The following is a 25,291-nucleotide window of genomic DNA, read 5'->3' as shown; positions in this document are numbered from 1 at the left end:
TACAAGATGTTGCTGGCTGGCTGTACCCCCTTCCCTCTGGGGACAGAACTGTGGTGGGGGACTGGGCAAGCTTTCCAGAGACCAGCTCCTCTGCAGACTGCCTCATGCTGCCTGGCAGCACCTTTCAGTGGGAAAAGGATTGGTTGGTTGCTTTTTCTTTGGCTTATCTAGCTCTTCGCCTCCAAACAGGAAATACCTTGGCTTCTGGCAGCAGAGGCTTACTTGCTTTTTCCACATGAATCATGAGACTGGGGGTGTTTGATCTGCTTCATGGTGGAGGGTCTCAGCTGGTTTGTCCATGAGGTGGGGCAGCTCCCTGGGTGGGCTGCTGGAGGGCTCTGGGAACAGCTGAATAAAGAGGTGTGACAGTGTCCTGGCACCCTGTAAACACAGCCAGCCTGATTTATGTTCCTCTGAACTGCACTGCTCACACATATCCTTCTAAATGGTATAGGGCAATAATGCTGCAGACCTTTAACCAGTTAGGAATGAACTGCAAGCCAAGCATTGATAATATAGAGTCTGATAGCAGTTTATGATGCCTCAGCAGGTACACCTGTTTACCACGAATACTTTTCTGTGGGAAGGAGGTGGTGCTATATCCCTAGTTAAGCCTTCCCTCGCAGTGCCATCACATCAAATACTGTAATTTTTAGCTAATATGAGCACAGATATTTTCTTTTATCCTGGAGGTTCCTTGCTCAAATAATTTCAAATTCGTGTCACTGGGATTTCTACAGAAATTTTTGAGAGAGCTGGAGAAAACCTACAGAATGCAGAACGAGAAATGTATCTGCTGAGCCCAGCTTTGGGTTGCAGTGTCATTTCCTGACCTACTGCTGTAAAATAGTGGATGAACTGCCTGATTCCACACAGCTTCTTATCTGTGCTGGGTCCAGTGCTTTAGCTGGAAAATGCCAAATATACCATCTCAATGGGAGCTAAACTCTGTAGCTGCATGCAGTTTACTGAGTATGAACTGCAGCAGGATTCAATGCATTATGTATGGATCAGCCCTCTGGAATTGCACATGCATGTAAGCTATGCCTGTAGGAAAACGGTAATTTAAAACCTCCATCTTCCCCACCTCTTGGAGCTGACTTGTGTTAAATATTAACAAACATGGTTCATCAATTCCCTGGTTCACTTGGCTTCTTTTAACAACAGATGTTATTACAACAGCTCTGCCTGCCTCCCTGCTCCTGTCAGCACATCTGATGGTGAAACTCAAGAATCTGCGGCTGTAACTCTGCCTGCAGAGCCTCGCTGCTGCCCCAGCCCTGTAGCCACCCCCAGCTCTCCCCCTGGGATCACCAATGCCTTCCACCTTTGGTGCCTGTAACTAGCTTGTGCTGGGAGACACTGGTTGCAGAGAGGCTTCAGTTAAAGGAGACAGAGAAAAGGTGTGAGGGAGCCCAGAGGAACGTGAGTTCCTGCTGTCAGAGGAGGAGGTGGTGAGGATGGCCAGCAACTCCAGTGCTCTGCCCCGGGTGACTTTCCAGACGCCAGAGAAACCTGGGGAGGAATCATCACACAGGAAACTGGGCAAGTTGACCATAAAGTACAACCGCAAAGACCTACAGCGCTGGCTAGACCTGGAGGAATGGATCAATGCCCAGCTGCAGGAGCTGTACCGATGCCGGGTGAGTAGCTACGGCAAACCAGCCCCTTGCTTGTCAGGTGAATGGGTCTAGAGGCCCTGTGTGCTGGGACAGAGGTTTGCTGGCTCTGCCTCACTGGAAATAGTTCCTCATCACCAACTTTCAGCAGGTATCTTCATGCCCCCTCTGCAGCACTCTCTGACTGGTGTGTCGGCAGGCAGGAAAGCTTGCACTGATGCAATCCAGCTGGCTTTGAGTGGCTGGTGTTGCACCCACTGAGGGGGTGTAGCTATTGCTCAGCATGAGTAGCACAACCTAGAGAGATGTATAAACCCAGGATGCTTCTTGTTGCTGAACTACTTGTGGTGAGTGGCTTTGCAGTGAGCAGTATCCAAGCTAGCTGGGTTAGAGTGATCAGTGTATCCCTGTTCCTCTTTGATGCAGCAGTGAGGGTCTACCAGCTGTTTGAATGAGACACTTCAGAATGTGCTGTATCTGTAACTGCAGTGTCTGGACTCACTGCTGGCAGCAGGGAATGGAAAAAAACCTCTTTGCTCAAATGTAGAGGTCTTATGCCTTCATCTTCACCAATCCCCAGTGCAGTCTCCCTTGCCTGAGCTTCCCTTTGCACCAGTAACAGTCCCTCCCAAATTCTTCCTGCCTGCCTGAGAGCTGCCACAGTAGGAAAGATCCAGGAGTGCCTACATCCAATACCTGAATGGTACACGTCTTTACTTCAGCTGTTGCATTTTTTCACTGGGTTAGTGACATTCAAGTTCCAGAACTGCCCAGGAATACTGAAATTTTAACCCTGTACTATAGATTCTACTCATATATTGTCCTTAGATGCATGACACTTATGCTGGGTGCTTTCAGAAGCAATAGTGCTCTTCTGTGTTTGACACAATCCTTTGGACTGTGGTACAGTAAAAGATTAAAGGCTTTCTGCATTGTACATCATGATCTTAAACCCATTTAAATAGCTTGACTAAGGGTTTTGCTTTTCTCTCTAGACCAGTGGCTGATACAGTAAGAGAACACAGCTTTCCTGACTCACAGAGCATCTCCATCAGTCCATCTTCAACAGATGACACAGATGGGTTTAACAAATTGTGTAAAACAGCTTATTTATGTCCTGGATGGGGATGGACTAAATGAACTGCCAAGCCCTCTCTGTCCTGTTCTCCGTATTTGCACCCCAGCGCAGTGTTAAGCACACTTTTGAGATACAAGGAAATAACAGCTGATGATTGCTTAGAGTCTTCCGCTCTGAGCATCAGCAGTTTCAAATTGCAATCCACAGTGGAAGTGGACATGTTAGAACAGCCCAGGAAAGGTGGGTCTTGTGCCACATTGCCATGATGGTACAGAGAAATTTTTGCCTGCCCAGGCTGATTTTCTGGGCCTGAGAGCTATAGAATGATGTCACCTCCACAGCTGAAGACCCAGACTTCAGGAACTGCTTCTGAGCCTGTCCTTATTATTGTTGTTGCTGTTGTTTTTTATTATTATAATCATTATTATCATCATTTTCTGTGAGACTGTTAGCTATTTGGTATTTGTGGGAATGCACCAGATTCTCATGCGATGTTGAGAGATAAAAATAGTTCATTTCTGTTTCAATTTATGCCTTATGCAAAGAGCAGGCAGAAAACAAATATGGAGAAAAGGGTCCTTCCTTCTGCTGCAAATGCATGGCTCCTCTGAAAATGAGTATATTACTGCTTCTGTTCTGTTAATTAACTTTCTTAGATTTCCCAAACATAGCTTGTTTAGTAAAAATGACTAATCTCTTCAAGTTAGTTGTGGATTTCCAGCTGTTATCTACAGCTTATAAAATGATAGTAATAAATTCTCAGCTGTATTTTAGGCCTCTTGATAATGCATTATGAAACATTATACAGTGTACATGGGAACAGAAGGTATCAGCAGACCCAGTCAGGCAGGTGAAATGCAGTGTGTCTGCAAAGTGCTAGTGTGGTAGTCCCTGTGAGTGAAGGCTGCTCAAAAGAGTGGCAGTGACAATATTGCTTCCCAACCATGCCTGCACTGGCATTTAAGGGACTGTCCCTGGAGTTGGTAGCTCAGTTCAGAGATTCCTTTGCTTGACTGTTGAGGTTTGCCAGAGATAAGCAGGGAGAATGGCTGCTGCTTTGATGAACAGAACATCTTGCCCTTTGGAGAATTACTGGATTTTTGGCACTTTTTTTCTGAGACACACAAGAAGCACTTGGTATGACCAATAACATGACCCAAGATGGGGCTCCCCATGTGCTACTCTTACTTGCTGAAGTCGACAGAGATAGACCTTTACACTTGTAAAGGTGTCAGAAAAACAAGTCAGGTTACGTTATCACTTCTGTTTTTCAGAGAATTAAGAGCTGTTTACTGTCATCAGAGTAGCTGCCCAAAGGGGATATTTTTTTCCCTACTGCAAAATCCCAGCAGGCACAAGTGAGAAGCCCAGCCATGCCCTTAAAGGAACAGATTGCCAGTGGATTGCCCGTGCTAGTATCTCTTCAGCACAACAGATTTCCCTGGTTCCTGATATATTCAGGCCAGCATAAGAGATTTGCTACAAGGAACTACATATCATAATGCTGTGCCAGGTCAGGGACTGTTAATAGGATCTCTTCAAATACATACATGTGCCACAGTAAATTACTTGTAATCACCCTGGTGTCCAGCATGTCCAGCAGGTCATCCTGCTCTCCTCTGTGCATTGTGACAAGACTATTTAGTTGCCCTGCTTCTTTGGGATTCCTTGGATTCATCAACTTCCATCACATTGTCTCTTTGTTACCTCTTACTTTGCTCCAGATGCCCTTGGCATTGCAATGTTCCTTGGTGTCTTCCAGAGATTCAAATGCCAGCAAGGTTATTTCAAACATCACCTCCTGATAAAGGGAATGCTATGATGTTTACTGTCATGAGGCTTTTTTGCAACAAAACTAAGACTCTGTGATTTTCAAGATGATTCCTTGCCTATGGAAGCCAGAACAGCATCCACACTAGGACTAAAAAGCCACAGGGATTTCGTACCATATCTCACCCTCCCAGCCTACTTAGCTTCTTAACCAGAGATAAAGTCAGACTGGATCAACACCTGTTTTCTAAACAGTCACATGAAAACTATTAATTTTAAGAAGAAACACTGTGTGGGTCACAGTGGAATATATTTAACTCTGGTTTCTTATTTATTGTTAAGTCACCTGTGTATCAAAGCTAAACAAAGGCTTTCTACTTCCTTTCTGGCATGGTACCAGTGACTGCTTGGGAGAAGTTTCTTTTTTTCCTGTAAGTATTGTCTTTATTGTTTAATGTTTTACATACACATCCATAAATGCCACAACCTGGCAATCAGGTACTGTGCTGTTCACCCAGTAACCTTATTCTGCTGATTACTATGCCAAAATATCACTAGTGTTGCATTGTGAAAGATCCATTTTGTAAGTACACTGGAAAAACACAGCCTGCTTTCCTCGTAGAGATTTGTGAAGCTAAAATGTGCCTGTGATCAACTTTACAAATGTTTCCAACTAACACCCCCATGGAGTACAAGACTGTTGCTCCAGTCACTAAAACTTGGGGTCCCTCTTACATTAAAGGAGACTATCATATCCCTCTCATGTTTGTTAGAGAAAGCTGGCAAAATATTGTTAGGTCTTTCAACAGTGTAATTGTTTTTCTCTCCATTACTGCAAAAAGCCTTAGTATAAATACAAAGTATGTGAATGCAATTAGCATAAAAGCATAAAATCTCCTTCTATTATTTAAGCCTCTCTAAGATTAAGCCTGGTGGGGTTCTGTTTGGTGAACTCTTCGTAGAGGAAGGGTGTCACAGGCTGGTGTACATGGCACTGCAGTTTGATATCCTTGAAATGGTCTTCCAGTGATGGGTGATGATCCCTGAGTGTAGTGGTTGGAAAAGATGAAGAATACGTACATCAGGATGTGTGGCTGTAGCAGACACCACAGACGGGCTGGAATCCATGCCCTCATTATAAGAACCTCCCTTTTTTGAGATGATTTATATCTTGACCTCAATTTTGCAGCATAGTTTTATTGTAACTCAGCTGCTTAGATCTTTAAAGATGGTCTCTAGAGTTCTCAGAAGTTTGAAGGTTAATTAACTCTGGTGGTTTTTTTTTTCTTTTTAGCTAAGGGAGGAAACAGAGGCAGCAGCTCCTGAACCACAAATTGATCTTGAAGATCTCCTGGAGGTCCCTAATGAAGAACAGAAATTAAAACTACAGGTCAGATAGAGGGATTTGGTGACTTTAAGTTAGGGACATTTTCTTCATAAAGACTAGTGGCATGTGCAGTAGAGAATAGGTGTTTGCAGTGTTGCATGCTGCTTTCTTGTGCCTTCCTTTTTGCAGGGAGGGGAGAATTAGATCAATTCATAAAAAACTAAAATGACAACTCCTTGTTTTTTCAGGAAATCCTCCATGAATGCTCCAGCCCCACAGAGGTGAGTGAAGCACGGTACATATTTACATGTATACATGTTATACTACTCTGTTACAGTGTCTTTGCTGCTGCTTGGCTGAGGAGCCAAGACACTACTGTGCTGCAGATTTGTTTAATCATAATGGGAGGTGTTTGCCACTTTATTCTGTGATTGTAAAATTACATATAAATGCACATGGATGAGCTGAAGGCAGAGCATGGAGCAAGTAAGGAACTATGCTTTACAATCAGAGGAAGTTCTTTCCATGCTTTGGACATCCTAAGCTGATCAGTCTGAGCTGCTATTTGATCCTCAGTGTAGAAAAGCCATAGACAGTTACATAGCTCACATAATTTTTTACACTGTTAACTAAATGCATTCTTAGCTTAAAACACTCTAGGATTATAAGTGACAAGAATGTAGAATGGCCCATAGGTTGTACTGGGCAGATAATTGCTGAGCAGTAGCCATGTAGGTTAGTTTTATGCAGGGCTTTTTTTTCCCCCCCATGCGAACTTTACAAGTTTTGACTTTGAATTAGACAGTTAAATCACAATTTAGTCCAGAGGACTGGAGGCAATATTGTGTGCGTGCACCACGCAGGGATTGCCTTTGCTGCACTGTACATCTGTGCAAAATGGGGTCCCCATCACTGCTTCAGCCACATGCACTGCATGTGAACACTCTGCTTGCACACCATCCATCAGACTCCACGTGTTGTCAAGCTGATGTGGCTGTGCAGTGACGAACAAACAGAACATGAGATGAATGCATGACTATCACTGAAGTTAAACTGGGCTGTAGCAATCATTACAGATACTCTCCTAGCAGGAGTTTCAACAAAGCTGGCAGTATAGAAATAGTTTTCAGAGTGTCTGAATGTCAGATCTAAGGCAAGAATCCCACATTCCCAGAGTGACAACTGAAGAGAGTTTGCTCTGCGAAGTCATAAGCCATGAAAGTGTCTTGTGGACAGCACAGTACCTGCTGAATACAGATACTGCTGCCCCATTGGCAAAAACATGTCCTTTCACCCTGGGGATCTTGAATCCAGTCCCCTTGAAAGATCACAGCAACCTAAATGGAGAAAGTAGACAAGAAACTGAAAGGACTGACTGAAAAGGAATTTATGATCCTAGGCATTTACTTCCAGAGCATGTTGTGGCAACCTCTGATCACCTAAATGAGGAAGCTGGGCTTCCACACAGTACAAATGGTAACAAGCGGCAATACTTCCAGTGACCTTGCCTAATTACAAGAACATGAAGCTATGTCTTTGGGTAAGAAAGGCTGCACACTTCTTCATGGTGATGTTACTTGCCATGCAGAGGGTAAAGTTTGCACTAGTCACATTGCCTTCTGCTTGGAATAACCAGATAGGCCAGTTTAGTTCATAGTCCTTGGCTGTGTCAGCAAAGTATTCAGGGTTTATCTCCATTAACTGCTCATCTATCTGCTCTGCCTGTCCTCAACCCCTATTCAATGTTATCATTAGTCCTACGTGTTTTGCTCCACCTCTTCTCTGCCAGCCACTTCCTTGTAGAACTGGCACAGCTCCAGGATGGTTTGCAATCCACACCATGGAGCTTTACTGGCTCAACAAGAGGGACAGCTTGCTTTGCCCTAGATTGGGAGGGCAGCAGAAGTGGGCAGGAGGTTATGGTGGCAACAGGAAGCAGTGGAATCTAAAAGAGAACAATAGCATCCTGAGGTCATCTCATGGTGGGAAAAGCAGGTATCTGGGATGAAGAGGGGCAGGCTAGCTCCTGAGGAGAAAGTAAACATGGCTATTCCAAGGGGAGAGAGGGGAAGGGAAGTAGAGGAGCTTTTAGACCCTTCTCATCCCTCACAAGTTCTTCTTTCCTAAGCTAAAAGATAGATTTACTCAATATACATCAAAATTCTGTCTTCTGCTCAATGTGAGGGTGAATGTGGGAATGATGGAAACACCATAGTACTCTTTGGGCTAGTGAGTGCTGTCATTAATATGACATCCTTCTTGAACCAATTCTTATTGTAGGACTTCATTACAGAATTGCTTAGTCGATTGAGAGGTCTCCGGAGAGTCACCAATCCTCAGAAGAAATGACCTTGCTCACATGGAACACCCAGCTTTGGTTACAAGGAAACATGTATCTTCCTCACAAAAACCAGGACCAGCGACAGAACTTCTGAATATGTTTAGGACTTACTGTTATTGAGAAACATCATCAAGTTTGTGAACTTTGTACCAGTGGTTTGAAGTCTCCACTCCTTCCAGATCTACACACACAGCAGGGACCTAGACTGGACATTTTCCTGATTCTTAAAGAGTGTGTTAACCTGAGGAATAGGACAAGATGTCCCTCCTTTAGATTCTTCTAGGAAATTCCATGCTGGTCAAGGAGCACTGAATACAGTTCTCAGGAGCTCATCAAGACTTCTTTTTTTCCGTCCACTGCAAGGAAAACAAGGCATTGGTTAGCACTAATTCATCACCATGGAAAATCAGCCACTGTTAAGATCCACCTCATTTCAGTCTGGCAGGGACCCAACTGTGATGTCCTGCCTGTTACTGCTGTACCTGACGCTACAGCTTTGCACATACTTTCTAAGTCTCACTAAGCCTCTGTTTTTTATGAAGGTTGGACAGAAAATATACAGCAGGATGGAAGGAAAATTTTTGAGTGCACCTGGTCTTCTTAAGGCGAAATTTGTGAAACAGCTGCTAAGACTAATGGCTAATTTTTTTTCCTTTTTGTGGAATTTAAGACTTAAGATTTAGAAGCCTTTTCTAAAGGAACAAGGTCTGGGAATGATTTTTCTCCTAGTTTAAAGAGATGTTGGAAAAATACTTATTTTATATTAAAACAGAGAAAAACAGCCATGCACTGCCTGCTTCTGCTCTCTCTTTAGATACTAAAGAAACACTGAAGCAAAAAAAATACCTGCTCCCAACTTCCCTTCAGGGAGCATCTTGAAGCAAGTCTTTTGTAGACAGGTTGGTCTCACAAATGAGCAGGGAAGTAGGACACAGTATCTCACTGCACAAACTCTTCTGGCTACAACTAATGTTTGCCTGGAAAAACACAGAGGAAACTACATCCAGCCTCTCAGCAAGTCAGTAACCTGACACATGTGCCTAGGAAATAAGACAGCAAATGGAGGCTGATTGCTTAGGCAGAGCACTCTCACATTATGCCCTGTCCCTACGCTGATGCCTGTCTCCAAACACAAGAGATGAGTCTGAGTCACATCCACAGGGGCTCCTATGGAGCAGTACGTTCAAGGCCAGCTTTTGTGTACATCTTTTGTTTGTTTGGTAAGCCAGGGGCAGAAGGGATCAACTATGGAACCAGAGGGACGTGCAGGTTAGCTAACAAAGACAAGGATTCTTGGGCTGGACCAGTAATATCTTAAATGCATTAGTCTTTCCATCTTTATCAGTAGCAGAGTGATGACTATTATCTTGTTCTTCCCTCCTATTTTTCAGATGTCAGTGAACAAACTGTGGGTTGTGTCCTTAGAGAGGACAAAATCCAAGCTGCAGTAACAACTGTAAGGGCCTGCTTCCTTTCACATGCTGCTCTTGTATCTGACTGGAAGCTGGCAAGCCGAGGAGCTCATGTCTTGTTCTAAGGCTGCTCCAAGATGTCCTAAGCCTCACCCACTAGGCTGGAGAAATGATCTTTCTTTATCAGATCCAATATATATGTATGGTAGTCCTGGGAACATGATTGTTGGCTTAAACAGGGGCTAGTGGGACATGCCTACCCTCTTGCAATCTCAACTTCATAAGTAAAATAACAACAAAAAAATTAAATCCAGAGCTGCAATGGTTGCAGATCTGGCACTGTTTATGGATGACACCTGCTAAGACTCATGTATCACACCCCTTGAGAAAGGGGATCAGCATATTGACAAAAAGCTCCAAGCACTGTTAAAAACAGACTAGCATCAAACAGAAGTTCAGGTGGAAGATCTAGGTGGACAGGCCATGAGCAAAATGTCCTAGAGATGCAATTAGCTACAGCACAGTAGTATAGGAGTCCACATTACTTACATACCCTACCAACAGGCTTTGTTTTATTCTGCTGAGCTGCAACAGCACAAAGACATGACATGCTTCTCCTCTGGCCCAAGAGAAATATTTTCTTCCCCCTAGGCATTGTTCTGTATTTCCTCAATATGGAGTGATGCAAAAAGAATTTTTGTCTATGCTTTAAGGTAGACATTGTTAGAACCAAAGAAAAAGCAGGTACTGAAAACTCTGTTAGACAGAAGTTGTCTCTGTGCTTATTCTGCAAGTAGCAGGAAAGGAGTAAGCTGCAGACCCTATCATGTGCAGTTGGTTCTGACACGTAAGGAATTCTGACACATAAGGAATTCTCATAATACGTGAGAGCACTTCAACTGAGCACAGTGAGACCAGGGGAGCAAGGCAACGTGGTAGATGATTTCTCAGCTCACTGGTGCAAAAGAAAAAGCAACATAAGGCAATCAGAGCAACTTCTTTTTTGTTTAGTTCTAAAACAGTAGTAACTCATACTTGGTTTTATTTACATTTTGGGTGTTCTCACCCTAGACCACAAGGATAGATTAAAATCAATGCTTGAAAAAAATTTTTTACAAACATCTTCCAGTTAACTTTGCTGTTTCTCAGCACCACCACTAGCGTAAGTATGTAGATACTATCTAAGAATGTTGCTTTAAAGGTACTTTGCCCTCTTGATTATATCAAGATAACTCAATGTATGAAAGTTCATGTGCTTTTCTAATTTGAATTCTTGTTGAAGTGGAGCCTACATTTGATAGTTCACATACAAAACATTTTGAGAGGGAAAAAAAATCTCATTGTCCCTCGTGACTTGCTACAAAGACAAGAGCAAACAAGCTGAATCTCTTTCTGGAAGATGCCAAGCTGTCTTCTGTCCTTGAACAGCTGAATGAAGTTGATCTGGTCTGTCAGGAATTGATTACCAGTATCTTTGTTTACCAGCACCTTTTCAAAGACAAGGATAGGGAGTAAGCACACAGCTAACAGTGCACTGCCCACTTAAAGGTCATGCAGCATTCCTCTTTCACAACACAGATTCAGCTAGGTGTGCTTCCTGCAGACAGCTATCTGGATACCCCTCTGCCCCTCCTACATGTTCACTGAGGCAGCAGCTACAGTGGGAATGGCTCTTCAGGGGAAAGTGATTGGCCTACTACTAAAATGGCCCATTACATGCAGAAAGTGCAGCAGCCACAAAAATGTCCATTAGTGGGGCAGGGAAAGCAGCAGCATGTGTCTGTATGACTGAAGAGACTCTTCCATGTATGACTAAGTTCTATTTCAGGTAATGGGTTGGGTGCATTTCTGGATTCCTTGGGATGGCCCCACAGAAACCAATCTGGGAATCTAAATAAACTGCTTCCGACTGCAACCTGCTCCATCACTACTGATGTGAACAGGGCAGGGCTTACATGACAGAGGCTGCCTAACTGCAAGGGAGCTCAAAGTTTGGTTGTGGCTGATGAAGCATTCAAAATGTTGCAAGTATCACACCAACTCATATTAAGATATTAAAAAAAACAGAAGCTGTAAATCAAGAAATAAAATTACTACTAACTGCTTGGAAAAGACACAGGCTGAAGCCCAAAGCAGTGGATCAATCTTAGGAGAGAAATAAGAACAGAGAGTTGCACCTTCCCCTGTATATGTAAAACATAAAGGATTTAACCTCAGACAGAACTGGGCTGTCTTACTATCAGACTAATCACCCATGTCAAATAGCAATGAAAAAGTGTCAGTCCTATGATAACATAAAGAAAGAACAGCTTTTTGTTTTTGTTTTTAAGACTGCAAGCTCTTCAGAGCTGTAACTTACTTAAATTTTGTGTAACACAGGGTTAATTGTGAGCTCTTGCATCAGAACAACTCAAGTAGTTTTCCCATCTACCTGTCTCAAAGAGACAGTCATTGGTGAAGCAAGGACTGCCAGGAGAAAGAAGATCTCCACAGAAGTCAGGTTTTGCCACCCCTTCCTAAGAAAAGGTTTTGATGGCACTGCTGCATATGCTTGCCATTTTTACTGTGTATTACTATTCTACATTGTTTGAATCAGGTTTCTGTTGAAGAGCCTGATCCAGAGCAGCACGTTAGCAGAAACCCACCTTCAACAGTGGTTTAATTCATTTGCTGTCCTCTGACCAGAGGTGACAGAGGTGCAGGCAAATACTGTTTCATCACTTCACCTCTGAGGCAGTGACCTTAAGCACAGGGGCAAGGCAGACAGCTGGGAGTGGCAGTGTCAAACCAGACAGGCAAGATTCATTGGAAATTCCCTGTCAAGGGCAAATCCTTTATTTTGTTGCAATTGGAATTTGCCAACCTTAGAGAGCTCTCTCAAAAGTCACATTGTTTGGAAAGAGGTCATCCTGATGGAATAACAGAGCCTGTTTACAGTAAATTTAGCTGGGTGTTCTAGGCACTTGCAAGTGCCACTTGCATCTGAATTGTTTGCCAGGAGGGATATGGACATATGCAACTGAGCTTCTCTCATAACCAGAGAATGAGCATCACACAGGTGACATTTTAACCCTACTGGGGACCAAATAATAAACAAAATCAAATCCTGCTTTCAGACTAATACACAACTGTTACAGACTGACATGTTGCTCTTACAGACCACGTGACCTTGGCACAGCCACTGCAGGCCACAGCACTGTATCAGCAGCTGATTACCTTTTTAAAGGATCCTTCCTTTCAAGTCAGTGAGCAACACTGCCCTGCATCTTTTCCAGACGCCACAGGAACCTTTTTGATGACTTCACTATTCTTCATTTCTTTCTCTAAGCCACTTGACACTACGACTAACATACCATTGTAAGAAAGCAACACTTTGTAAAGGGCTATAAGGCATTTTCAGGAGAGACTTTAACCACAGGCCTCTGTAAATAATTTTTATTATGCTTTGTAAGTTCTCATCACACACGTGATCACAATGCAGACATTTTTCTCAGTGCAAAGTGCTTTGCTGCCTGTTGAACCAGTGTATAAGCTGTTAGTAAAAGCAGGAGGTTATTTATCAGCCAGTCAGTACTGCCTTAAACACACATCTTTACTGCTACCCACATTGCTTTACCATCTGTATTTATGGACTTGTATCCACCTCCTCATACCAAATCCTCAATTATCCCCGAGCATGCACAGCAAACCCTGCACTTCTCAGGTATACTTGTGAAGACAAAGTCACATGCCCTCCAAGCCTCTCTCAGATTACAGCACATCCTTTAACTGTCCAAAACATCACCCATTTTGGCTGCAAATCCACTTGGATTCTTCCCATCTGGCCGGCTCCTCTGTTTTCCCATTCTGCAGCTCCTTTTCTGCCCATGAAGAGTGTGATCACTTCTGTTTGCAAGGAAGATGATAGCGGGAGGTGCGGTGGTCCTTCAGGTCAAACTCCTCATGGCCTTCCCTAAGAAGCAAATACAAAGAGCAGTCAGAAGTAAATACCCAGGCCAAGAACCCACCCTTAGCCACTGCACAAGGTATCTCCCAGCAGCCCTTAACCAGAAACTTATCCCAAGGGTTGGCTGTGAGGACCCACCTGGTACCCATGTGGACTAACTACCTAAGATATTCGCTTGTAACAGACATTTCTGAGGTGCTTTATGGGAAGGTCTGCTCATCCTTGGCAGCTGGATTTGAAAATGACAACAGGTCCTTCTGTTTCTCTCCCTCTTGAACAGATTCATGTAACTAATGGCTCATCTTCAGCACTATGTCTGTGATTCCAGGGACATTAGCAACTGTGCCAATAGACAAAATTACAGTCTCCTCCAGAAAACTCTGGGAAATAACTGAAAATAATGCAGTGTATTAGCAGCTGTCTTAACCACACTCAGGAGCAGGCAGTGTTGAGTAAGACACAAGCCTGCATCTGCAGCTGCTACACTCACCTGCCGGCCTGTTAAATCTGCTTTTCCTGATGTTTGCTGTCAGATACTTCGGTTTGGATGCTTTGTTTTTAATAATCTAACACTCCCAATCATATGTTTTCTTAACATTTACATATGGTTTTCCCCCACTTCATTTGTATTTCTCTACAACAGGAAACATGAGAATATGCACAAAAGCATCTCTTATTACCCCAACCACATTTTTAGCAACCTGCTGTCTTAATGTCATCCAGCACTAATCTGAGAACCCAGCCAACTACCCAATACTTTTGAGGCATGAGAAAAGAGAAATCACACAACCTGTTAGGAAGAACTTTGTATGCAGAGGAATTAACCCTCCAAATCTGAGACATGAAAATTTTGTCAAAAATCAAGCTACACTTGTTTAAGAACCAAGACTACAGCTGCTGTAAAGTCTTGTAAAGGCCTGACTGGTGAAAAAAGGTTCACATATACATATTTCAACAAAGATTTTTTTAATATGATTTAAGACTGCAAAATCTCAACCTAAGAAAAGCCTCAGGAATTTATACTATCTGATCTCCCCCTTTAAGGGAATTCAGCCCAGGTCATCCATCAATGGCATTAACAAGCCATAGGAGTCACTGAACAATGGTCTCATTTATCCCATCCCACGGATTGCAGCACATCAGCTGCTCCAGAGAACACTCAGACAATGTGCCCAAACATGCACTGAAGCATTTCTGCCTAGGACCAGTTTAGTCTCTGAAGCCTGGGACAACTACTGATCACACAAAGTATTTTTGTAACAACTAGCATTCAGCTCAAATCTGGATTCCTCAAATCTTGCCTCCTACTGCCTGTTTTTTTGCCCAATGAGAAAAACAAACAAAAGGGGCCAAGCTTACCTCTGACCCACCTCTCAGACCCAGAGGAATTGCAATACTCACCAAAAACAGCGCTGGCAGTAGAGGTCCCCGTCACAGCCATGGCAGCGCAAAGTGGCATCTTCGTTGCAGATGCAGCACCAGGGTAACTCATCCTCATCACTATCATCTGCCCTTGCAAGAACTGGGGTGGTTGGAGTGTGGCTCTAATTCACACAGAAAACAAGAGACAGTTCAAACCCCAGCACAGACAATAAAGGACTTTAACTGTAATGCATGATGGCCACAGTGACCTGTCCCACGGTCCATAGTTTACTCCCTGTTGATCGTAAGCCTGTGACAGGAACTTGCCCAGAGCACAGGGACAGGCTCCATAAGCATCTAGATTGTTAAATAAAAACCCAAAGTAGTTGCTAGAATTTGAGTTTGTATCTATGTTGCTTGGAACGTAAACAGGTATTCAGCCTCATTTAGTGTCTGCAGTGACACCCACATTGTGTGTGCTGTGCTAAGGGCATGGAGCCCACATCTTCTGGCAGGCACTACCAACAATACCATGTGACACACAATTCCTGCTGCAAAAGCAGGAGATCAAGCAGTTTTGCTGAAAGGGGCTGTGTAGGAAGGGAAAGCAATGCCAAGGTGGGGGCGTTGTTTTCTCCCTATTGTAGAAAGAAAACTGTGGGACAAAGGAAGTGCTTTGCCAAAAGGTCCCTACTATTCATATGTACCTGAGGCTGGGGCAAAAAGATCTTCTGAAATCATAATCTAAGTATTTCCATACAGCCAACTATGGTCTCCTTCTCCCTTACAGAGAACTCTTGTAGAACTGAAAACACACTGAATCATAGTGCCTGGACACTGGCAAAGGCAGCTTCCTGACACAGTCTTTTTCTAACATTATCTTTTACATCAGTAATCCCAGAAATGCAAGGTGTCATAGCTGAGATGGATGTTTTTGATAATGCTTATAATTATATCATTTCTGCCACTGGGAGCAGGCCTGACAGGTGCCTGTGAGTCACAGGTGCATTTAATTCCTGTAATACACATTAGAGATTGTGTATATATTTCCAGAGTAGGCCAGAATCCACTCTGAGCATAGGGTATCTTGCTACTAATTCTTTCCTCTGACATTATATGAAAACATGGGCAGTAGAATGCTATTAGAGGTTCTATTCTGCACATGCTGAAAGCACTGGTAAACTTCCCATTTACTCTGGTTCAGGCTGTATGGTACTACACCGTGGCCTTGTTCACCTAATTATATATGTATATGTGCGTATAATTGTCTAGTATCCATACTGTGAGGTGTCTACCAACTTCTCCTGGTTTGCTTGACGCTGTATCATTCAGCACAAAGCCAGCCTGAAAGGAATCGTATTCCAGGGAACAATTCCTTTTAAAAGTACAAGGATGATTCACAGCTGAGCTCAGAGCTGGTCAGCCTTGCAGAAGCTGCTTGGCTTGTTTGCTCTGGAGAAACTGGTTAGTTAATTTTTTTTCTGCATCAAGCGTAGGATACAGCAAACTTTTGCTGCAGAACTGTACTCTCCTGACACCCTGGAACATTCAAGATGTCAATTCAAGAGATCCTGACCAGTTCACTGACCTTTTGCTTTGCTTTCTTACTCAGGTTCTGTTGTGAGGGTCCTGGTTGGGTGGTCTGATCTGGAGGAATGTTGAATCCACTTGCTTCATCCAGGGCTGCTTCTTCTGTGAGCTGGCAACAACACAAAGCAAGAAGTCTCTTGTTTCAAACACAGCTGGGAGCCTCATTCTAGGCCCTAAACTTCCTGGGCTTGTTGCTCTCACGCAGTAATAGGAGATGACAACTCTGAATGCAGCTGGTGTTATCCAGACAGATGTAAGCTCACTCTGCACTCAGAACACTCTGTGTCCATTGTGGACAGTCTGCAGCAGCAGGGGTCTGCAGCTCACACACACTGCAGTGCAGCTATCAGACCCCCAGCATCATTCTAATCACACACATGTGACATATCAGACAAGCTCAGGTCTGCCTGCAAGACAATTCAGAGACATTTTAGAGAGAAATGTAGGTGTAAGCTGAGCTACACAGCAAACATCTCATCATCCATGTTCTAACTGGCTGGGGGAAAAACACAGAACAAGAAGTGAGGAAGTACCAGCAGAGTGGGGTTATACAGGAGACACACATAGACCATGAGAGACACCAAGCATGAATGAGGAAGACAATGTGACAGACTAAGTATTGTTGTCAATTGCCTGTCAAATAGAATGGCCCATGGGAGCTAGTATTGGAAAAGCACTAGGAAAGTAAGGAATGAAACTCTTCTCAGGAACAGAAACACATCCTTTGTGCTCACCAGGTAACACACACACTGGGCATAACCAAGAGGAAGAAAAACAAGGCCACAGCTGCCACTTCTGACCTGTTTCAGCACTCTGCGAATGGCCTCCTCCTCAGTCACTTCCTCATCACTGTCAGGGAGCTTATAGGTTTCCAGAGTAACTGTAGGAGTAAGAAATGTGACTGTAACCCACACCTGCCTCAAGCCTTGTGCCCACTTAGGTACCAGAGACAATTCTTTGTGATGTGAGCTGGCTGTGGCATTCTGGCTCTAACCTTTTATGGTGCAGATTCCTCAAAAAGGACGTTACTGTTTATTTTTAATACTTGGAAGAGAGAAGGAAAAGATCCTCACCAAAACCAGAGCCTTGGTTTTAAAAGTTTGGTTAACCTCATCAGAGCATGCTAGAATTATCCCAAAGAAGGGTGCAAGACAAAGCAGTCTGACCTTTCGGTTCCAGCCTTTACCCTCAACTTAGATCTGTTATATTGATTTCATGACAAACCAACCTGTACAACTTTGCAGACAGAACCAAATCTCAGTCTGTTTCTTGCAGAACAGAGGAATTAAATGGCTAAACACCCAGAAAAGAATTTACTCTGTTGTACCAATTTGATTCCTCTCTTAGCACTGTATTCTCATCTGTTACCCACCTTTCTCTGGGTCCTCGCCTTTGAGTGCTGCCAGTCTCTTGGCAACCTGTAGGATCTTTTCCTGCCTAGTGTTCTCTTCTCGCAGCTCAGCAGCAGCTTCTGCCAGAAGTTTATTCTTCTCTTCCTCTAGCTGTTTTGGGTCCAGATTTGCAGGGCAAACACAATCTTCACTTTCCCGATTGAGATCATTCAAACCTTGGCTACTAACAGCTGCAGACAGACACACAGAACACACTGGTGACTCAGCAGCAATGTTCCTTGGGCACAGAAAACATGACAAGCAGTGCTATGGGAACAGCTTGCTGCTCTCCATGAAACTGGATAACAAGGGGAAAAGGCATGCCAGTAGGATCCCCGCTGTACATGAAGAGAAGAAAATGAATTGATCTGTGGCCTACAGTGAGATTACAGAGAAAGCACTGCAGCCAGCAAGATAATGATATGCCAGATTCTGATGTTTTGGAACAGTGCACAGGTGCATTAGGAGTAGCAACAGCTCCTCCCCAGGGATGAGTCACCTTAGAGAAACAGAGAATCTGAAAAATACAAGCCTGACAAGAAGGAACCATCTCCAAGCAAAGACACCGAGACCCAGATGGCTGCTCTTGGTCGGTGTGGGGGGTCATAAGGGGAAGATATGGACAAACTGGACACTCAGCTCACCTGGAAGTCACACAGGGAGGCAGGCACATATTCCCTTCTCAGCATAGCACATATATATTAGACATAAACAGGTCTGTGGAAGCCAAAACATACCTTGAGGCTGAACTCCTGGTCTGTAATGCTCGTCAATGGCAACCTCCTCAGACAGCTGAGTTAACAGGTCATCTGTCTGCTGGACCAGGCTTCTGGTATCAGGAGGTTGGTGTACCTAAGAAACCAGGGGAGTGTGGGAAAAGGCAAATGAGAGGAAAGTGGCATACTCAAAGGAAAAGTTTGGCAACCAAGGTCACCCTAGATGGGAGCAGCATACAAAGATGCCTCCACTGATATTGAGAATCTCAGTTTACAGTTGTGGTGTAAGATTTGTAAGGGTTTCATTTTCAGAGGTGCTGAATGCACATGGCTCTAAGAGCAGTCACCCAAACAAGGCAAAGGGGTGCTGAATGTGTAGGAGTACATGCTGCTGGGTCCCTACTCCAGCTCTGCCACTACCTCCAGTGTAAACAAAGTGCCATTCTCAACAGTGCCAGCCAGCAGCCCCACAGAGACCTATGATAACAGCTGGACATGCAGCTGAAAAAGAACCACAAGGAAATGGTATCCTGGGGGACAAGATCATTTCTACAGGCTTTCAAGGCATATATCCAACTGATTCCTCTGCAACCTCAGACAAATCACACTGGGCCTCCATTTCTGGAAAACGTAACGGGATTCTGCCCAGCTGGTATACAGTAATAACTAGAAGATGTAGTTAGAAGGTAGGGCTGATAAGCCTCCAACACAAACAGCTCTGAAAAACTATGACCACTCAGGTACACAAATGAGTTGAGAGTAAAAAACTTTAGCATCTTGTTGAAAATATACGCACGAACTACATGTGGCATAAAGGAACATGTTGCATTCAAATTGAAGCAGTGAACTGGTAAAGGCTGGTGATTTGCTTCTGGAGCAACGACACAATCAAGAAATAGAGATTTCTGAAGGAAGCTACCTGAACACAAAAAAGCTGAAGGAGGAGGAATGGTTAACATGCTGTGACATCAGTTACTGTGTCAGCTCAGAATAAACTGCTGACTAAAGAGCTGAGGGAGCTTACAGGTCTGGGAGCTTGGGAAGGAGGATCTCTCCCCTGCAGGACAGCCAACCGGTCCTCCATTTCCTGTGTGGATGGAACAGGTCCCCGGCCATCCTCCTTCAGGGCCGCCAGCCTAGCTTCGATCTCAGCCTGAGTAGGGATGGACTCTGCAACTCACAATAATCCAAGAGAGGAGATTATTCTGTTATTGAAAACAAAAAGCTACATGTTTCTTTTCTTAAAATTGTATTTCTTTCTAGAATCAGACTCTGAACACCTGAGCAAAACCTCACCCAGCCCTGACATGAATGAGGGGCCATACTGCAGTGACTCAGAGACTACCCTGATGCTAACTGCTATCCCTTTCTTCCAAGTCCTTGCCTCCTTCACAGTTTATCTCCTAGCCATAAAGTATTACGGTGATGTCATCAGCCAATCAGCTGACTTGGGATTCTAGGGACAGGCAGAGAAGTATCATTTAGGCAGTTCAGTCCATTGGTCCCACATCTCTTAATGCAATCCTAGCCATATCAGTCTGAAAACCTCCCCTGCCACATAACAGATGAGAGGCAACGGCTGCAAGTTGTTCCAGGGGAGGTTTAGATTGGATATTAGGAAAAATTTCTTCACAGAAAGGGTTGTCAAGTACTGGAAAAGGCTGCCCAGGAAAGTGGTTGAGTCACCATTCTTGGAGGTATTCAAAAGTTGTGTAGATGTGGCACTTTGGGATATGGTTTAGTGGTGGACTTGGCAGTGCTGGGTTAACAGCTGGACTAAGTGATTCTATGATAACCTGGTAACCATCTTGAAGAGTGTTCTTTTTCTTTTAGAGGCCACATATAATGTTTAAAATAGTTTATTCTCACGCAAGCACCTCAAGGCTGTCCCAGAACCTGACAGCTGTGGACTGGGATCAGAATCCTTTTCCTTTTCTGTGAGACAAGGCTGGTCAGAACATAGTCTCACAGAGGCTGGAACTGCTGTTGCCCAAGACAATGACTCACAGGAAATCTTCTTCAAAATAGTTTGGCCAAAGACTTTCATTTCATTCTACTCCAAGTGGGTTTGATACAGGTTTTTACCCCAAACTATGGAAAACAAGAAAGTGATTTTACGGGTAAGATACTGCCCCAAAACTGAGTAGTAATTGCAAGAGAAACCCCAAGAAGCAAAACGAAACTGGAACATAGATCTAAAATCATTGTAGAACTTGGCCATTGTGGCAGCAGGACTTGGATGCTCTGTGCTATTTTAAGCCTTCATTCCCCAAATATCACAGCCTCTTAAAGCCCAGTGCTTCCCTCTCCCTCCAGGTTTCTTGTTTCCCAAACAGTAGTGTTCCCACCCAAGGTATTTATGGTATTCTCTAAAACTCACTCGGTTTCCTTTCCTCCCTGAGCCTCTCCAGTCTCTCTGCAATAGCTCTATCCTCTTTTGTGAGCCCCTGGTATCTGGAGCCTGCTTGACCTGGGGGTCTTGCAGCTGCCTTCTGTTGGTCTTTCAGCTGGTTTTGTTTAGCTTCAAAAGCTGCTACACGCCTGTGACAAGGATGAAAAAAATACATGACAATTGAGAACAGGGGTTTTAACGCAGAGATAAGAAAACATCCTCTGTGAACTCAAGAGGCTGTTTGAACAATGTCAGTGCAGAAGAGAAATTAAACCGCTCTCTCCAGTATCAGCACAATAAGGTACTCCTAAGAGTAAGGAAAACTTAAGGAAAACAAGAACAGCACACCTGTCACTACTTCCCAGGAGACAACATTTCACCGCAAGGTTCCTGGTTCCAAGCCAACTCTGATCAGCCACAGATAATGGCAGACAGTGGCTGTTCAGGAGTCTATTCAAAAGAGCATACCCCCCGCCCTCCCTCCCCCCATTGCTCCAAACAAACTAACAACCCAAACAGCAACACAAAAGCTCCATCCTTAACCTAATTCTGAACATGCAAATACCCATATTGCAAGCCCCACTTTTGCTGGTATCGACAGGGGAAGACCAGGGCCTGAAAGGTTTGTCTGCAGTAGAAAGAACTGCTTGGCAAGTGCAACTCACTTTTTGTAGTTTTCTGGTGGTGACCATTTTGCTGAACTGCTTTGAGATCCATCTCTGGAAAACAAAAACCATTTCTCTGAACTCAAGATACTGACAATACTTCATCATCTAGTGTCTCAGCTCAAGAGGAATCAGTAGGTGTTTCTTGACCTCTTGGTATAGCTCCTTTCTTAACCTCATTAATACTGAGAGCAATCAGCTTATGAAAGGGATTAAGATAATATAGCTGCCCAGGACAGCGGGAGCCTTCATTTCTGTCCTTTGGTCCAGTTATTTTGCATCTGAACAGAATGTGATTTAATACGGTCACCAGTGATCCAAAGGAGGTGGGGCTGAAATACCCTTGCCTCCCACAGCCTGCACCTCCCAGTTTAGAGAGCAGGTAGGGAGTATTTAGGGAAGACTCCCAGTGTAATTAGCTTCCATGCAGCAGGACACTCTGAAAGGAGCTGGGGCATGCAACAAACAGAGAATTATATAATGCACAAGCAAAATAAAGCATTACAAAAGTTATTATATAACCACCATCATAATACCAGAACACTGGAACACTGCACACCACAAAAATGTGTTGTCTTTTACTTTGCTGTGTTCAGGTTGAGAGACTAGACACTTACGTAAGGTAGTTAGCACATTTTATTTGTTATTCGGAATCACAGCTAAGGCTCATATAGTAACAACTGAATTCAACATTGTTGGAACATTTTCCAAAGTTCTAAGGCTTCAATTCTGAAAGCTTTTGCATGAAGAACAACACATGCACCTTACAGAACTGCAGCCTATGTGTATTACCTGCAGGACAGGATGCCATCCAGAAGGACCTCAACAAGCTCAAGAAGTGGGCCTTTGGGAATCTCATGAGGTTTTAAACAAGACAACGTGCCAGGCGCTGCACCTGGGTTGGAGCAACTCCTGGTATCAACACAGGCTGGGTGACAAACAGATCAAGAGCAGCCCTGCCAAAAAGGACCTGGGAGTGCTGGTGGATAGGAGGTTGGACATGACCCAGCAATGTGTGCTCACAGCCCAGAAAGCCAGCTGTGTCCTGGGCTGTATCCGAAGCAGCGTGGCCAGCAGGGCAAGGGAAGGGGTTCTGCCCCTCTGCTCCTCTCTCATGGGACCCCCCCTGGAGTGCTGCATCCAGCTCTTGGGTCCTCAGCACAGAAAGGACATGGACCTGTTGGAGTGTGTCCAGAGGAGGCCACCAAATTGATTAGAGGGATGGAAAACCTCTCCTATGAGGAAAAGCTGAGAGAATTGGGATTATTCAGCCTGGAAAAGAGATGGCTCCAGGGTGACCAAACGGCAGCCTTCCAGTACCTGAAGGAAACTTCCAGGAAAGATGGAGAGGGACTTTTTTAGAAGAGCAAGTAGTGACAGGACTAGGGGCAATGGTTTTAAACTGAAAGAGAGCAGGTTTAGATTAGATATTAGAATGAAATTCTTTACTTGGAGCCTGGTGAGACACTGCAACAGGTTGCCTAGAGGAGTTGTGGATGCCCCATCTCTGGAAGTGTTCCAAGACCAGGTTGGATGGAGCTCTGAGCAATCTGGTCTAGTGGAAGGTGTCCCTGCCCACAGCACAAGGGTTGGAAATAGATGATCTTTAAGGTCCCTTCCAACCCAGGCCATTCTATGACTCTATAATCTACCTGCAATCCAGTCAGGGATGATTGTTTTTCTGCTGTAGCTCTATAGTGCTGATATTAAAGTGATGAGAAAAAAAGACCCAGAAGAAACATTAAGAAAGGTGGCCTTGTTTTCTTAATGGCTCTGAAGTTGTGAAGGGAAATCAGAAAATTTCAAAACTGAAAAGACTAAATACTGTCTTTCACTGTTTTCAGCAGCCCATGAAAATGAAGACCTTCACTAATGAGGCTCTCCTCCTTTAGACATCTGCAGAGCCAGAAAATTCCCCCCTTGCTGGTGAAAATTCCTTGCTATAGGAGAAAAGTGAGGAAAAGAAACTAGAAAAATGCAAGAGAAAAAAGAGACAGAAGAATTGGCTGACAGAGGGATTCTGGTGTGCACCTGTGTTCTTGTGTTGCTTGTTCACATGTACAATCCTGCTGCTACTGAATTACATGCTTTGTTTTCAACAGGAAGTCTACAGGTTATGTTTGCAAATAATTCTGTTCTCTTTTAAAAGCAAAAATTTTATAGATTTTATGCTACAAAATTTTATGTCTTCAGGCCACACATAGCAGAGGCCCCTCAACAAGGAGGATTTATGTCACTGTTTGCCCACAGAAGTAATAACACTTTGAACATCTTATTGTCAGGCTACTCAATTACTACACATCTGAAAAGACTGCCAGAACTGTTATAGGGGTGTAGATTTTTGGGCAAAACCACAGTGTGGCTTAACCTCAGCCCATCTAGTTAAGCTACCCACAGGAATTCAGTGACCATCCATGAAGATTTAAACCTTGTGCTTTCAAACTACTTTGTCACCATAGAGAACAGGCACAAATCCTGATTCTTATTTTTGGACTGTACGGTTCATATAACAACAGAGATGTCCCATCTTGAAATTCCGGGGTCCAGGTGGCATCCATGCACATATAGAAGGCAGAGCTCTCGTGCAGAAATCTGCAACACCGCATGGAATGCAAACTGAAGAAAAAAACCGGGAAACTGTCTTTGGATGAAGGAACACTCCTGTCTTACCCAGTCAGTTTTCCATGGCACTGCTTGCACACCTTCTGCTTAGTGTTTCCACAGCGGGGAACAACAGCACTGAAGCTCCGGCAGCCCGAGCAGAAGGACCGTCCGCAGTTCTTGCAGCCACACTGCAGATAGGAGAGAGGGGCAGGACAGGCTTCACCACCTCGGCACCACACACCTCCCACCGCTCTGCCGGGCCGCATGCAGGCACAGTGCCCGTGCCGAGGCACACGAAAAATAATGCTGGGGTTATGCTGATTTTTTTGTGACAGAACTGTTTCACCAGCTGCTGCTGAAGATATGGAGACTTAAGAGCCTTGGAGTACCAGCACATAACTCCTGCTGGGAGCTGAGTCACCACTTCAGCCCACAGTATAACTAAGTGTGTGTGTGAATTGTCTGAGACCATGACAAAATCCTGGATTAGAGGGAAGGCATTCAATGACGACTTTTTTTTTTTTTTTTTTTTTTGGGTCAGTTATTTCCCATATTTGAAGACATATCGGAATTAGGCACCACGAGAGCTCAGTAAGCAAGGACAACAACGCCAGGATGCTGGCCAGCAAGCGTGTCTCGGCGCCGGGCGAAGCAGTTCCCCGTTCCCTTCTCAGCCCCTCGCACTGTGGGGGAGGCACCCGCGGGACCGGCCCGCTCCTGACCCCCCGCAGCCGGACTTGCCTCTTTCTTGAAGACAGAGAACTTGCACGCGCACCCATAGCAGCGGCTATCCATGGCGCTACCGCCCCGGCCCGCCCTCAGGCACGGCGCTGCACCCCCGCTATGCCAAGCTCCATGGTCTCCCCCGGTCCTGCGGCTGCCTCAGGGCCAAGGATCGGAGGCGAGGGGGCTGTCACAAGCAGGGAGCCGCGGCGAGCACTCTCCCGTCCCCTCGACACAGGGCAGGCGGCGCATGGCCCGACGGGAGTTGTAGTCCCTTGCCCCGCCCGCCCGCCTTCAGACGCCAGGCGGATCTCCGCGAATAAACTACACTGCCCAGGGCTCCGCACGGTCCCAA

General features: G+C 44.5%; 2 protein-coding genes across 3 annotated transcripts; one reads left to right on the top strand and one right to left on the bottom strand.

Moving 5' to 3' along the window:
- The first annotated feature begins 1,460 nt into the window (after positions 1-1,460).
- Positions 1,461-8,183, top strand: PPP1R14D (protein phosphatase 1 regulatory inhibitor subunit 14D). The gene is made up of 4 exons (XM_042038396.1): positions 1,461-1,643; positions 5,762-5,857; positions 6,043-6,075; positions 8,075-8,183. The coding sequence occupies exons 1-4, from the start codon at positions 1,461-1,463 to the stop codon at positions 8,141-8,143; spliced, it is 381 nt and encodes a 126-aa protein (XP_041894330.1). The 3' UTR covers positions 8,144-8,183.
- ZFYVE19 (zinc finger FYVE-type containing 19) lies at positions 7,164-25,172 on the bottom strand. Of its 2 annotated transcripts, XR_006017769.1 has the most exons (12): positions 24,955-25,172; positions 24,280-24,401; positions 21,610-21,663; positions 20,933-21,093; positions 19,577-19,722; positions 18,574-18,688; positions 17,818-18,027; positions 17,246-17,325; positions 16,444-16,554; positions 14,895-15,037; positions 13,332-13,499; positions 7,164-8,491 (listed from the first exon to the last, which is right to left on the bottom strand). XR_006017769.1 is itself a non-coding variant. In XM_042038395.1 (11 exons), exons 1-11 carry the CDS (start codon positions 25,006-25,008, stop codon positions 13,427-13,429), a joined length of 1,269 nt encoding a protein of 422 aa, XP_041894329.1. In that variant the 5' UTR covers positions 25,009-25,172; the 3' UTR covers positions 12,968-13,426. The 2 variants fall into 2 exon arrangements, 1 of the variants encoding a protein (XP_041894329.1); XM_042038395.1 differs by lacking the exon at positions 7,164-8,491 and having other exon boundaries at positions 12,968-13,499.
- Positions 25,173-25,291: the final 119 nt, after the last annotated feature.

This window comes from Corvus kubaryi, unplaced genomic scaffold (genome assembly GCF_017639235.1).
Source record: "Corvus kubaryi isolate FWS band 111438036 unplaced genomic scaffold, C.kubaryi_AGA036_p1.0 37392, whole genome shotgun sequence".
NCBI classification, from domain to species: Eukaryota; Metazoa; Chordata; class Aves; order Passeriformes; family Corvidae; genus Corvus; species Corvus kubaryi.
This window is presented reverse-complemented; position numbering and strand designations above follow the sequence as displayed.

Excerpts from the sequence above, each read along its gene's own strand:
- ZFYVE19 (XM_042038395.1), bottom strand. The coding sequence starts at position 25,008 with ATGGATAGCCGCTGCTATGGGTGCGCGTGCAAGTTCTCTGTCTTCAAG. Across the intron at positions 19,723-20,932 it reads CAGGGAGGAAAGGAAACCGA|AGTCCATCCCTACTCAGGCT; the intron begins GTGAGTTTTAGA and ends TGTGAGTTGCAG. Across the intron at positions 15,038-16,443 it reads GTAAGAAAGCAAAGCAAAAG|AGCCACACTCCAACCACCCC; the intron begins GTCAGTGAACTG and ends TGTGTGAATTAG.
- PPP1R14D (XM_042038396.1), top strand. The coding sequence starts at position 1,461 with ATGGCCAGCAACTCCAGTGCTCTGCCCCGGGTGACTTTCCAGACGCCA. Across the intron at positions 5,858-6,042 it reads AACAGAAATTAAAACTACAG|GAAATCCTCCATGAATGCTC; the intron begins GTCAGATAGAGG and ends TTGTTTTTTCAG. Across the intron at positions 6,076-8,074 it reads AATGCTCCAGCCCCACAGAG|GACTTCATTACAGAATTGCT; the intron begins GTGAGTGAAGCA and ends TTCTTATTGTAG.